Source organism: Heptranchias perlo, chromosome 17 (genome assembly GCF_035084215.1).
Source record: "Heptranchias perlo isolate sHepPer1 chromosome 17, sHepPer1.hap1, whole genome shotgun sequence".
In the NCBI taxonomy this organism is placed as follows: domain Eukaryota; kingdom Metazoa; phylum Chordata; class Chondrichthyes; order Hexanchiformes; family Hexanchidae; genus Heptranchias; species Heptranchias perlo.
In genome coordinates this window covers 52,473,799-52,489,289 of record NC_090341.1, presented here as the reverse complement: position 1 = coordinate 52,489,289, position 15,491 = coordinate 52,473,799, and the positions used below count along the sequence as shown (strand labels likewise).

The 15,491-nt window shown below is 45.3% G+C and overlaps 1 protein-coding gene across 1 annotated transcript in view; it reads right to left on the bottom strand.

Moving 5' to 3' along the window:
• Positions 1-15,491, bottom strand: part of dnah1 (dynein, axonemal, heavy chain 1) — a 333,655-nt gene that overhangs the window by 262,773 nt on the left and 55,391 nt on the right. The window contains exons 16-18 of the mRNA XM_067999000.1: positions 15,369-15,451; positions 6,893-7,034; positions 5,020-5,175 (exon numbers count right to left, since the gene is read on the bottom strand). Of these exons, the coding sequence (XP_067855101.1) occupies positions 5,020-5,175; positions 6,893-7,034; positions 15,369-15,451 (381 nt within the window). The remainder of the gene's footprint in view (positions 1-5,019; positions 5,176-6,892; positions 7,035-15,368; positions 15,452-15,491) is intronic.

Sequence of the window (15,491 nt, the reverse complement as noted above, 5' to 3'; positions counted from 1 at the left end):
GGATCAGAATGGAACCAGGGAAGGTAAACTGGAAAAAAAATGACAAACAGATAGAACAGCAGAGGGTAATTAGTTAAAACAGTGATCAAGAGAGTTCAGGAGACATAAACTCCTCTATAAAACAAGAACAAACTAGCCAATAATGAAAAACCATGGATAAATAAAGAGATAAGGGTAAAATTAAAACTAAGGAAAAACACATACTCTTACTATATAGACAATAAAGGGGATGATGACTAAAGGGAAATCAAAGAGGTTAGGAAAGAAGCCAAAAAAAACAATTCGAAAAGAAATGAGGAACTATGAGAGTAAATCATCAAAGAATATAAAAAGAAATAGTAAAGTATTCTACAGACACATAAATAACAAAAGGAAAATCAGAATAGGGATAGAGCCACTGAAGATGCACAAGATAAATGCACAGGTAATGACAGCAAAATGGCAGAAATATTGAATAGTTACTTTGCCTCTGTATTTACCAGGGAGACTAACATGGTGGGCAGGACATTAGAAGAAGAGATTGAAAAGATATTAAAACATATTAAAACAAAGGGGGAAGATAATTAATAAACTAATCAAACTTAGGGAGGATAAGATCCCTAGTCCGAATGGATTGCATCCATGAATATTAAAAGAAGTTAGGGAGGAGATAGCAGAGGCACTATTACATATATATAAAAATTCATTAGAAAAGGGAATAGTGCCAGGGGACTGGTGGACAGCTAATGTTATTCCTATATTTAAAAAGGGAGCTAGAACAAGTCCAGGAACTATAGACTAGTTAGCTTAACGACGGTGGTAGGAAAGATAATGGAATCTTTACTCAAAGATGTAACAGAAAGACATCTAGAGAACAAAAATATAATAATGAATAGTCAGCACAGATTTCAGAAGGGAAAGTCATGCTTGACCAACTTATCAAATTCTTTGAAGAAGCAACAGAAAGAGTAGACAAGGATCATGCAGTAGATATAATATATTTGGATTTTCAAAAGGCCTTCAATAAGGCATCGCAATGTAGACTCATGACTAAAGCCAGAGCATGTAGAGTCAGGGGACAGGTAGCAGAATGGACAGCAAGTTGGCTACAAAATAGAAAACAGGGGCTAGGGCTAGCTACTCAGATTGGCAAAAGGCGGGAAGTGGTCTTCCACAGGGATCGGTGCTGGGACCACTGTTGTTCACAATTTACATTAACGATTTGAATTCGGGAATCGGAAATACAACTTCAAAATTTGCGGACGACACCAAATTATTGGGTGTCGTTAATACAAAGAAAGAATGCGTCAAAATGCAAGAGGACATTAATAAACTTGCAGAATGGACGTGAAATTGGCAAATTAATTTCAATATAGATAATTGTGAGGTGGTGCATTTTGGTTGGAAGAATAAGGAGGCTACATATTGATAGCATAAGAAGAGTCTAAATGGGATAGAGGAGCAAAGGGGATCTGGGGGTACAGATACACAAATCACTAAAAGTAGCAATGCAGGTTCGTACGGCCATAAAAAAGGCAAATCAAACACTAGGGTTCATTTCCAGAGGGATAGAATTGAAAAGCAAAGAAGTTATGTTCAACGTGTATAGAACGTTGGTTAGACGACACTTGGCATATTATGCACAGTTCTAGTCTACATATTATAGAAAGGATATAGAGGCATTGGAGAAGGTGCAAAAAATATTCACAAGGATGATACCAGAACTGAGAGGATATCCTTTTCAGGAAAGGCTGAACAGGCTGTGGCTCTTTTCTCTAGAAAAGAGAAGGTTGAGGGGTGACCTGATAGAGGTCTTAAGATAATAACAGGGTTTGATAGGGTAAACGTAAAGAAAACATTTCCACTTGTGGGGGAGTCCAAAACTAGAGATCATCAATATAAAATAGTCGCTAATAAATCAAATGGGGAATTCAGGAGAAATTTCTTTACCCAAAGAGTGGTAAGAATGTGGAATGCACTACCACAAGGAGTGGTTGAGGCAAATGGCATAGATCCATTTAAGGGGAAGCCCGATAAGCACACGAGGGAGAAAGGAATAGAAGGGTATCCTGATAGAATTAGATGAAGTAGGGAGAAAGGAGGCTCGTGTGGAGCATAAACGCCGGCATGGACCAGTTGGGCTGAATGGCCTGTTTCTGTGCTGTAGTTTTGATGTAACTCGATGTAAAAGTTTAAAAAATAAACTGGGGGATTGGGTGTTTCAGTCAGTTATCACACTGTCCTTTCACCTCTGGAACCTAGGTTAAACTCTAGCTCAGACTGATTGGATAAAAGTCCCTGTCCACTTGTCGGCTGTAAATATGCTACAAGATGAGCTTGGGGCATCCTCAACCTATTCCGAGCAGGCATGAGTGCAGAGCACCAAGTTGCACATAATTCAGTAAATATTGCTTGATCTTCTGTGGCAGTCAAAAATAAAAACAAAATTGTATCTCTCTTCCTGTAATTGTGTCACTGCTTCTCTCCCATTGTTTAATTCCCCTTTCCTTCTCTATCTCTTTCGATTCTCCCTGTATTTTCTCTCAATGTTGTTTTTGTGTCCCACTGTTTGTCTCCAACTCTTTTTTCATTTTCTCTCTCCCTCTTTCTATAAGTTTGTCCTTTCCTCTGTTTCTTCCCTTTTCTGTGTGTCCCTCACTGTCTCTTTATGCCACTCACACATGTTCCTTTACTGAATTTAGATCTTTTACCTTTTTTTAAGGGCCAGGGCACAGATAAAAGGTGGGTACTGACTATAGGTGGTGACAGGCCTGGACCAGGCAGTGAAAGAACAGAAGTGGGTGAGAGGGAAGCTAGGGTTTAGGGCCTGGACTTGGAGGGAACTAGAGATTGTGGCTGGGGTGTGCGTTGATGTCAGTGGATTCGGAGCCGAGCTCCTGACCATTACTGGCATGTGAAGGAAACTAGGGCATGGAAGGAGTAAGGCGCTGGGGCCTTGAGTGGCTGGGCCAGGGTAGGAAGGAGAGTGAACCTGATACTAGATGAGAGTAAGGCCCGAAAGGCAATAGAACAAGGAGGAGCACTGTTGCACCTCAGGTTTGAAACCTGCAGGTGTGGTTGAGAAGAAACACAGTGCAGTCTGAGGCCTGCAGCTGGAGAGGGGTGGGACCACAACAGGACCCAAGACCACAAGCCAGAGTGGAGAGGGAGAAGGGGCATTAAAGGTTGATTTAAGTAGGTTCACTCAGCATCGGGCCCACCAGATTAGCTGATTTCTCAAGGCTTATCCCATCCTTGAAGGTTAAGACAGGGCAGGTTCTGGCAGGGAACTGAACCATGGAGCCAGAGTTTGTGAAGCTCCCTGAGGGAGCTGGAGCCAGTGCCCGCATTGCTTTTACCATCACTGGCTTCATTTGGTTTCACTTAGTGTTGATTGGTCTACCTGCTGCTCTTCTGTTAGGTAACACAAACAAATCAGTAAGGGGGGAATGGACTCAATCTTTTTATTAATGTAGTTACATTGGTGTAAAATTAGCAACTACACTCAGAAAGCCAACAAGAACAATTGGTATGGCAGCGGCAGAAAATGGCTGCCCATTGACATAAGATAAGTAGTAGGATAGGCTTCAGGGGCACTCCTGCTTCTCCTGGCCCCACAAGGAAAATAAAAAAAAATTACCTGCTTGGGCCTCTTCTGCCCCGCCTCCTCTTCCTGCTGTCTTCACCTGGTGAGAAAACCACAGTAGCTTCCCCACTCAGGCCACCAGTCAAAATTGCAGTCGGGCCCTGATGTATCATTGGGACCTGACTGCAATTTTAACTTCAGCTTTGGCTGGGTGTCTTTGTCGCCTGCTCAGTAGTGCAGGTTAAAATTTGGGATGGTGGGATCCTGGCAACTTTCCAGTGGGTAAATAACCTGTGCAATTTTAATTGCCCACCAATCTGGTTTCCAGTGGGCAGGTAGGGTTAAAATCATCCCCTTAAACTTTACAGATAGAATTGAAGGATCCCAAGTATCAACATTGAACATGACTAAAATCAATCAGACCTGTAGAGCAATGCAGGGTAGTGCTGATATCGAGACAGCAGTTCCCAGCTGGTGAGAATATTGGAATAGGAGTAGGCCATTCAGCCCCTTGAGCATGTTCCACCATTCAATTAGATCATGGCTGATCTGTAACTCAACTCCATTTACCCGCCTATGATCCATATCATGGGGTTGATTTTGACCTTTCGGCGGCCAACCAGCGGAGTGCGCTGGTCAGCTGCCCATTCTGGCGGCGAAGAGGCCCACACGATTTTGAGGGCCTGGTCTCATTTAAATTCGTCAGGTGAGCTGCTTGGTGCCAAACAGGTGTCCCGCACAATGCGCCAGATTGAATACTGGAAACCGAGCCAGAGCTGCCACCAGCAAGGTGAGTTGCGGTCAGGGTCAGGGTCCCATTTGTGGAATGTGGTGGTCCCGTGGTGGCAGCGGTCCATATTATTTTTGTGGGCCCCGGAGGAGCACTTACCTTTAGAGGGCCTCTTCTCTTCCATCACCCGTGGAACTGATCAGTGCTTGCACTGCGCAGGCCCTGACCAGTTGCGACCTAAAATGGCAATTGGGGTTCTATTTACCTCACAGGACCCCGATTTCCATACTAAAAGGGGCCTATCGCCTGATTCAGATGGGTGCCTTGGACACCCCAGTAGGCCCCTTTTAAAATGGAGCCGCCGTATCGCTGGTGTTAACGGTGTAGTAAGACTATGGACCCTATTTTGTGCCCATTACTGCCCATGATATCTGAATTGCAATATTCCTCAGCTTATTTCTGGCCATGGTGGGTGAGCACAGATGTAATGTTGGCTATGATACCCTCCAGACATGGTCATATACCCGGCTGACACTGACTATCCAGCCTCTCTCATAAATAATAGCGCTTGAGGTAGGGAATGCTGGCACATGTAAAATTGTAACCCTGCACAAGTCACTCCTTGGCAGAGGGATGAGGAGGATGACTCCAGGGAGATCTGGATCAGTTACACTGTGTGTGGAGGTGGGTAGCAGAGCCTCAGTGTTTAGTTATCTATACTCACATTAGTGATTGGCAATTCGAAGAGCCTTTCTCTGCTGTTATAGAGCTGTGCTAGATGCTGTGACTCCACCAAATGTTTGTGGATTCGTCTCACCTCATTGGCGACTTCATGCGCACGATTCATGTCAGTGTAAGCAGACAATCCAGCAACCACCATCTAGAATATAAAAGTTGCATGTAGCCATTAGCTACCTAAAAAGGAAGGAGGTAGCCTCCGAAAGCTTGTGAATTTAAAATAAAATTGCTGGACTATAACTTGGTGTTGTAAAATTGTTTACAACTACCTAAAAAGATCAGTCTCTGGGGTAGTACAGTGAGACTGAACATTACTGCTCATGGGTGGCAATAGTTGCAAGTTTGAGCCCCATACTGCTCAGTTCCTGGCCCAATCTATATCAACAACAACTACAGTTTGCATTTTTATAGCACCTTAGCATAGGAAAACATCCCCAGGCGCTTCACAGGAGCATAATTGGACAAATATTTACACAGAGCCAAAAAAGGAGATATTAGGACAGGTGACTAAAAGCTTGGTCAAAGAGGTAGGTTTTAAGGATGGTCTAAAGGATAGAGGTGGCGAGGCGGAGAGGTTTAGGGAGGGAATTCCAGAGCTTAGGGCCTAGACGACTGAAGGCACAGCCTCCAATGATGGGGTGAAGGGACTGGGGATGCTCAAGAGGACAGAAGGAACTCAGAGTTCTTGGAGGGTTGTAGGGCTGGAGGAGGTTACAGTGATAAGCAGGAGTGAGGACATGAAGGATTTGAACAAGAGGATGAAAATTTTAAAATGGAGGCATTGGCAGAGACAATGTAGGTCAGCGAGCACAAGGGTGATGACTGAGCGGGATGGTACTGGTTAAGACATGGGCAGCAGAGTTTTGGATGAGCTTAAGCTTATGGAGTGCAGAAGAAGGGAGGCCGGCCAAGAGAACATTGGAGTAGTCAAGTCTGGAGATAACAAAAGCATGGACGAGGGTTTTAGCAACAGATAAGCTGAGGCGGGGCAGAGACAGGTGACGTTATGGAGGTGGAAGTAGGTGGTCTTTGTGATGGAGAGGACGTGGGGTCAGAAGCTCAGCTCAGGATCAGATAGGGTGGCGAGGTTCTGAATAGTCTGTATCCTATCCCTATCTTTGTAACCTTCTCCAGTCTTCCTCTAACTCTGGCTTTTTGTGCATGACGTAATCTCTTTACCCCACCATTAGCTTCCATGCCATTAGCCTTCGAGGCCTTAAGCTCTGGAATTCCCTGCCTACATCTCTCCACCTCCCTCTCCTCCTTAAGACCCTCCTTAAAACTCACTCTTTGTCCAAGCTTTTAGAAATGCCTCCTTCTTCAGCTTGATGTTTTTTTGTCTGATAACGCTTCTGTGACGCACTTGGGATATTTTCGGACATTAAAGGAACTATATAATTGTAAGTTGTAATTGTTGTTGTTGTTGTTGCTGTACTGACAGCAAACTTCTTTGACTAGGTTTGGATAAAGAAGATGCTGGAACTTCACAAGTGGAAACGTGTTGATTCTGGAATAGAAAAAGTTTTCCAAATCCAAGATAATACTGCTACTTATAAAAGGAGAAAAAAGACCTGGGAGCTTGCTTATGTATGGGTTTTAAGCAGAATGGTATGGAGAAAGGTCACATGACCGTCACATGATTGCACATGGCATGGAAGTTCTGAAGCTACCACTTGCCCAAATATTTTCCCCTGGGCGGATGATGGGTCTATCCTCAAACGTGCACAAAATAAAAATTGGTGATCAATTTTGTCTTTGGCAACTTAACTTGTAGGAGACTTCCAAAGCTCAGTTTTTATAGATCCTTTTAGAAAAAGACACTCATGCCATCTTACTCGTGCTGTGTCAATGAGGGGTACCTGCAATCCTTCGATCCTCTCCTGTAAAGTGCTTTGGTCTGATATCTGGATTTTACGGAAAAGCTCTTCCTCATCCATATGTTGGGCCTTTATTACTTCCATTCGTGTTGTGATTATGTGAGGTGCAGCAATCGCATTCCATCTGCAAACAAACACAAGTCCTTCAGAATGAATGAAATGGACTAGAACCTCTACATATAGAATGTAAGACCGCATGACAGAGATAAATTAACAGCAACAAATAATTTTAATCCAACTAACATTGTAACTAAAATTTCAGTGCCACTTTTTAAATCTTGAAATATGTTTTCCCTTTTTTAGTGTTTTGGCTTTAAAAATTTACTATGGTGCCCATTTAGTGCATAAGTGCTGATTTTTACTAATACATGCAGTCCAAATCACTGAAAATAACTTCTGTTGCCAAACTAATACAGTAGCAAAGCATACAACTATCAATACTGATAGTTAAATGATCGTAAAATGAAACCTATGGGCCTAGAATTTGGATTGCATTGCGCCCGATTTGTAGGCATAAAACAGGCGCCAAAGAGTCCAATATGGCTGGTGGCATGCGCACTCATTCCACGCAGGGAGTCACATTGTTTAGGGCTCCTCCGTAGGCGTGCCTTGGTCAAGTCACCGGCCCCATTGGGCACATACAGCATGCTCTGCACTAGGATCACGCGATCCAACTTCTTGGCCGTGAACTTTTTAATTTGATCCCAAATTAAGGCCTAGATTTTCCTCCGTGGCATGGTTACTGCTGACAGGACTACATTTCCCCCTGCCTGATATGACCCCCACCCTAACCCCAGCACAGCTTGTTTTTAATATTGTGAGCCAGCTACCGGCGATATTTGTGCCATCTGTTGGAAGCCTCCCTCTGCAGAGGGAGTGGGGAAGAGAAATCCAGCCTTGTTGCAGTATTTAATTGGTTGTAGCAACTTCTAGGGGCAGGCCAGCCATTATCTGGGTTCAAAAAATTAGAGTATTGTGAGGAAAGGAAGAATGTCTGAGGCTGCTACATCAGTGTGCAGACCCCTACCCCAATTTTTCTGACTTTTCCGATGAGATTTTGTTGGCCAAAATAAGGTAAAGAAGGCAGGAAATTTTTGGCACCAAGGGATAGTGCAGGTCTAATGACTGCCAGCTCCAGCATTGCCACATAGCTTCTCAGTGCAGGAAGATGTTCAATGGACTCACAAGGATGGTCAAGATAAGAGGAAGCAGTTGCACCTTGTACTAATGCAATATTATAAGTATGTTTCACATTTCCACCCACCTTGCCCTCTCTGTGTTGAATACCTTTTGCTCTTTATCTGAAATGTCCATAAGGTACCATGAGACCCTTCATACTATCTTCCTTCTCCTCCAAGTACTCCTTCACTCACAGCCTAACATAAGGGAAGAGTGCAAGCCTCAAATGATATGTATTTGCTTGTTTCTTGCACCTGTTCTCACCCCAATAAAAACATTAGGCTAGAAATTCGGCCGTGTAGCGCCCGTTTCTCAGGCACCACATGTCCCAAAATGGCATCCGGAATGCGTGTACACGTTTCTAGCATGACGTGCGCCAGACGCCATCTTGGTAAAGGGGTTCGCGCAGGCACAGATAAAGAACGCCGGCAGCATGTAAAGTAAGGAGAATATGCGTTAGATTAGTGTGCAACACTGATTTAAAGGGATAGATACCATTTGGCACTCAATGCTCCAGCCAAGGCATTGTCTTAACCACAACCAGCTGAACATATCATAGACGGCCTGATGCCCCCCCCCACCGCACCACCCCCACCAGCGCTATTTAAAGAGACCATGCAGGATTTACAGGTTAGTTGATGGATCATTGCTTTTGGCTACTGATGCATTTGTATCTGTTTTTGGAGGTCTCCTGGACTTGAATACTAGGATTAGGGGACATAGTCTAACACTTAGAGCCAGGAGTTGCAGGAGTGAAGTTAGGAAACACTTCTACACACAAAGGGTGGGGGAAATTTGGAACTCTCTTCTGCAAATGGCAGTTGATGCTAGCTCAATTGTTAATTTTAAATCTGAGATTGATAGATTTCTGTGAGCCAAAGGTATTAAGGGATATGGGACTAAGGCGGGAGTTAGGTCACAGATCAACCATGATCTCAATGAATGGTGGAACAGGCTCGAGGGGCTAAATGCCACTGCCACCCTGCCTCCTGTTACACACCACCTTTTCCCTCAAGAAAGCGGGATGGTGAGTGTCCTGCAGGATGTCTGGATGATGTGCCTGTCATGGCTGAATAGCTGCCAGTGTGTGTGACCTGTGAGTTTTGGGTGTGCGACTTGCAACAGTGGTAATATGTGAGGGTGAGAGGAACCATCTGATTGGAAGAGTTGAGTACTAATTGAGTTTGTTGGTATGTGGGGGATGGGGGGGTGTAGTGGTGGTACAGTTGGTAGGAGACGCCACTTGACAGTTGACCTCACTCACCTTGACCACTCGTGTCAAAGCATTGAACTTCTTCCTATACTGCATTCATGTTCGTGGTGCTATGCACCTGGCATTGACTTTGTCCCCTACTGCCTCCTACTGCCTCTTGAGCATATGTCTGGAGGGCCTCTTGCCCCACTGCGGATATAGGATGCCCCTCCTTCTGTCCACCTCCTGCACCAAGGACTCTAACGCATCATCAGAGAACCTTGGTGCACGGTCTCTCGCAGGCCCGGTACAAACTCAGATCGGCAGATTGGTGAGATCTGGCGTGCAGATTGGAGGATGTGGGATTTAGTAGTGCGCAACCTTTATTCAATGTTTTAACATATCTCAACAGTTTGTAAACATAGGGATGGGAACTGCATTAGTGTTTTATGTGTGCAATGTCTGATCTCCGTTCAGACTCCGTGCGGATCCGTATCATATATTTTGCAAATAAGAGATGCAGGCTACCTTTAAGAGGTGCGAGCAAATCACGCAATATTTGGGCCCCCCCTTGCTGGTGCAAAGTGCGAACCTGGTGCAAGGCCTGATTGCTGCGCTACAATCAAGTAAGTGAGGAGGCTGCACAAATGTCTTGTGCTGCCTGCATCAGAATCACCTGGCGCAGGTTAATCGCGCACCGTGATGCCCACGCCCAGATTCAGGGGTTAACCAATTTAACCCCCATTAAGGTTTACAACTTAAATTATTGAGGGATACTTACTCATACTGAGGTAGCATTCCGTATGATATGACTTGGATATGAATGTAAAAGGTATGATCAGTAAGTTCGCTGATGATACAAAGATTGGTAGGGTGGTAAATAGTGAGGAGGATAGCCTTAGTCTGCAGGACGATATAGATGGGTTGGTCAGATGGGCGGAACAGTGGCAAATGGAATTTAACCCGGAAAAGTGCGAGGTGATGCACTTTGGAGGGACTAACAAGGCAAGGGAATACACAATGAATGGGAGGACCCTAGGCAAGACAGAGGGTCAGAGGGATCTTGGTGTGCAAGTTCACAGATCCCTGAAGGCGGCGGAACAGGTAGATAAGGTGGTAAAGAAGGCATATGGGATACTTGCCTTTATTAGCCGAGGCATAGAATATAAGAGCAAGGAGGTTATGATGGAGCTGTATAAAACACTGGTTAGGCCACAGCTGGAGTACTGTGTGCAGTTCTGGTCGCCACACTACAGGAAGGATGTGATCGCTTTGGAGAGGGTGCAGAGGAGATTCACCAGGATGTTACCAGGGCTGGAGCGCTTCAGCTATGAAGAGAGACTGGGAAGATTGGGTTTGTTTTCCTTGGAGCAGAGGAGGCTGAGGGGGGACATGATTGAGGTGTACAAAATTATGAGGGGCACAGATAGGATGGATACTAAGGAGCTTTTTCCCTTCGTTGAGGGTTCTATAACAAGGGGACATAGATTCAAGGTAAAAGGCGGGAGGTTTAGAGGGGATTTGAGAAAGAACTTTTTCACCCAGAGGGTGGTTGGAGTCTGGAACTCACTGCCTGAAAGGGTTGTGGAGGCAGGAACCCTCACAACATTCAAGAAGCATTTGGATGAGCACTTGAAATGCCATAGCATACAAGGCTACGGACCAAATGCTGGAATATGGGATTAGAGTAGACAGGGCTGATGGCCGGCGCGGACACGATGGGCCGAAGGGCCTCTATCCGTGCTGTATAACTCTATGACTCTATGACTCTATGATGGCTCGCAAAAGGCTTTCACTTTCTCTACTTTCTTCTTAAAGGGGAAAGTAGCCCACAACCAAAGACAGTGAACTGCCACACGTGGTGGAACTCTCAGCCTCTGGCCTCTTACCTCTTACGAGGAGGATACCCTGAAAATGTTAAGCAGGAAAAAGGAGGAAGCAGTGGGAGATGCGGCAGTAGGAGGAGAGGGGTCAGCTGCAGGTTGCTCAGGAAATTCAGCTTCTCATGATATTGCTGCACAAATGGAATCTGTCATCACACTATAGTGCCACAGCTTACACTCACCTTGTTCCGAAAACGCTATGACCATTGTACAGATCATCTACTCTCTTGTTCTTCCCTCCTAGGTGTGCCATATCAACAAGCTGAGGAAGAGCACCCAAAGGAACCTGGACCCTCTGGCCCCACCTTCATCCATACTGCCATTTACTCTCTTCTTACAAAACAGCAGCACAGAGACACCAACCCAAGGAGAGTAGTTAGTGAGACTGGGGGAGTGCACAGGGTGACACACTGAGCAAAGGTGGCCAGGAGTAGCTGAAGGTTGAAGATGAGGAAGTCATTCTAGACATAGGGTCAGGAGACGTCAGCCCTCGGCAGGGGATCCAGATTTCAGGAGTCCAACATTTAGAAGAAAGATACATGAAGAGCAAAAAACATGTTCAGAGGATGGTGTTCCAGTATGTGCTGCAAATGGTGATTAATGTTGGAGAAGTCCACTAACTGCAGCTGGGGTTGGCATGTCTACAGCAATGCAGTCAACCCTGGAGCACATGGCAACTCCTGAATGATCTGCAGTGGAGGCCCTCCCAACAGAGGAACTATGGACAATGATAGCTTCTAGCATGGCAGCTGTGACTACTGCCATAGATGCCTTGGGCACCAAGGTGGAGTGGCTCTTCTGATCTCCAAGCAGTTGATGCTGGAATTTAAACAAGTATCTTTCAAGGCTTCAATTATCTGATTGGCACCATTCGGTCTGCTTTCACGCCAATCCATCCAGTACTAGTCACCTGTGATGAATGCACTGCAATGATCATGCTGCTTTTCAGGACAATACCACTCGTGTGCCCTGCTGCCAGCCCCCCTCAGTTGTCTGTACATGTGAGACACAGCCTACAGCAGGTCCCTCTAGAGTGTAATCTGCCCTGAGATGAGAACCACTCAGTCCCCAATGTCTCCTGCTTTTAAGCACCGGCCAGCCACTTCACAAACTCCTGCCGCATAGAGGGTACTGATAAGTTCCATTCGCAACCCCTCAGATAATGAAACAGTCCGTGCCTGCATGCAGCAAGACCTGGACAACATCCAGGCTTGGGCTGATAAGTGGCAAGTAATATTCACGCCGGACAAGTGCCAGGCAATGACCATCTCCAACAAGAGAGAGTCTAACCACCTCCCCTTGACATTCAACGGCATTACCATCGCCGAATCCCCCGCCATCAACATCCTGGGGGTCGCCATTGACCAGAAACTTAACTGATCAGCCACATAAATACTGTGGCTATAAGAGCAGGTCAGAGGCTGGGTAGTCTGTGGCAAGTGACTCACCTCCTACAAGGCACAAGTCAGGAGTGTGATGAAATACTCTCCACTTGCCTGGATGAGTGCAGCTCCAACAACACTCAAGAAGCTTGACACCATCCAGGACAAAGCAGCCCGCTTGATTGGCACCCCATCCACCACCTTAAACATTCACTCCCTCCATCACCAGCGCACCGTGGCTACAGTGTGTACCATCCACAGGATGCACTGTAGCAACTCGCCAAGGCTTCTTTGACAGCACTTCCCAAACCCGTAACTTCTACCACCTAGAAAGACAAGGGCAACAGGCGCATGGGAACACCACCACCTGCTCGTTTCCCTCCAAGTCACACACCACCCTGACGTAGAAATATATCGCCGTTCCTTCATCGTTGCTGGGTCGAAATCCTGGAACTCCCTACCTATTGGCGCTGTGGAAGTACCCTCGCCACACAGACTGCAGCGGTTCAAGAAGACGGCTCACCACCACCTTCTCAAGGGCAATTAGGGATGGGCAATAAATGCTGGCCTTGCCAGCGACGCCCACATCCCATGAATGAATTAAAAAAAAGTAGGAAATAGGGCCGGAAAAGCCATCAAGGGGTGGGACATTGACAAAAAAAAATGGGACACACTGATTTCTGTGCATTGATGAATTGCTTGTACTGATAATATGTGTAGATTGATTTGTGACAAGGTAAGGGAATTCTGGAAGAACGTGTTGCAGAATGTTTCCAAAATAAAATGCATTGGTAGTTGCGCAGGAGAACTAAATGTCAGCATGTGTATAAAGGGGGACAGCAGGACTGGTTTAACAATGGACACAACTGTTAGTTAGGTAAAGTTGTCCCTAATGAGCTCTGTCCATAGCTGGCAAAGGGCTCTTCTGTGCAATCTTTTCCTCAAGCAGGGTCTCAACTGCCTGGTCATTCTATTGGCTTTGTTCACCTTCTTTCTCCTCCTCCAGGGCATTAATTAGGAGTCCTATGAGAATGGGAATACTGTGTAGCCTGCAACAATCACAATTCAAAATACCTGGCTAGACTGTCCTGGAGCACTCCTCTAGATCTATCAAAGCACCTGAAGCACATCTTAAGAAAATCAATGGATTGCTCAATTACAATCTTGGTGGTACTATGCCCCTCACCGTATCGATGCTCAGCAAGGGCCGCTGGGATCCAAACTTGTATCATCAGACACTGCTACTGAGGATAGCCCTGATCTCCAAACAGCCATTCAGCTACCTGCATTTCACCTGTAAACTGTAGACTGTCTGCCTTTGGTAGACATGGGCTCCAGGTCCAACGTAAATGGATGACACAACTCTGTTATTAATTCATGAGGGAAGTGCAGCCTTCTCAAGCATTGCTGAAAGTGAAGATGATTTGTACACATGGAGGCACGGGTACCCACTGGTGGGTGCCAGATGGCTCCTATTATGCCTGATAAGTTTGACCTCCCTGTGCAGCTCCACTTCTTCCTCGTCATGGCAGAGGTGAAGGGGAATTACTAAGGGGAACACCATTGTCTCTTGTGGTGAATGCATTAAGATGAAAACAAATGAAGGACCACAGCACCAGGAACAAAGCTAAACCTATTTGCAGTCTTGAGATGAAAAAAGCAGAAGAAATGTATTCAGCAGCAAAGTAGAACCTAACAAAATCCTCAGAAAGTGGCATTTAACTCCAATTCCATCTGTTGCAGCTGCCTAGTAATCCAAAATGGCTCTTTTATATCGGCAGTCATTTTTGGAGGCAGGCCATAGGCAGCAAGGATGGAAATTTCAATGTTAGACTTTGAAGCTCCATTTGTGTCGGGTTTACCAGTGGTGGGCAGTATTTCCGTGTACACTGCCACCTGCCCACAACTCACACTGAAAACAATTTCCCTGGGGCTTTTTACAGGCAGGGATTTGCCACAATGACTCCTCGACCCATTTCCCACTTCCCTCTGCCCCGAAAACGGGTGGCAAACATGAGGAAAATCTAGGCCATGAAATCCAACCGAATGCTTATCCTTCAGTTAAAACCCTGGATCCCTCTTCCTGTGATTGAAGCCCTAACTTCGGATCTCCCATCTTGTGTTTGAAGTAATATACTTATATTTATTGTGATTTTCATAATTTTGCATGCTTGGTCAAGGCACATGCCAGATGCTGTCCATATAGCTGGCGTACCTATGAGGATGTATGTGTCAGCAGTGCAGATAGCTGTTCCTCCACAGACATTTTTCCTCCTCCTGCTGCTGCATGCCCATAGCCCCTTCCTTATGGCCCAGCAAAGAGTGGCATACTCTTCCCCTCTTGCAAGTTTAAGATGGAATTTCCCTTGTGCCTGGAATTTGATCTTGGATATAGCAGTGCATTGTCCAGCATTGGCAGCTGTCAGATTACTTTACACACCTGTTGTTTGAAACCAATTAACAAAAAAAAAAATCGAACTTCCACTGTGTAGGACCTGTTGCCTTTAAAATATAACAATGTTTATTTTCCCCCCTAATTTTAATTATTCTCTGCTTCAGGTCGCTTTCTGCCAGTGACTATTCACTGGGCTCAGAGACTGGGCTACTGACCTCTTCTTACTCCTCTGCTATTACCGCTGTTGAGCCAGTCGGAAGGAGTGGGATAGATTCCATGTGGGCAACAGTAGGTGGGTACCAACCTGTGTCTTATCATTTCTCAGCATAGGTTATTGGAGCACCACCCTCAGCAGGTGCCATGTGGAGCTTTTTATAGTTTTAAACAATTTAGGGTTCATAATACTTTCAAAACTTGTAGTACTTACTTAGCTTCAAAATCTTCATCGGAAAGGTTGTAGTAGAATTCATCAAAGATATCGTAATCAACTATGATTTTGTTTGTTAATTCCTGTAGTGGGAACAATAAATAAAAATTAATAAAATCCTAA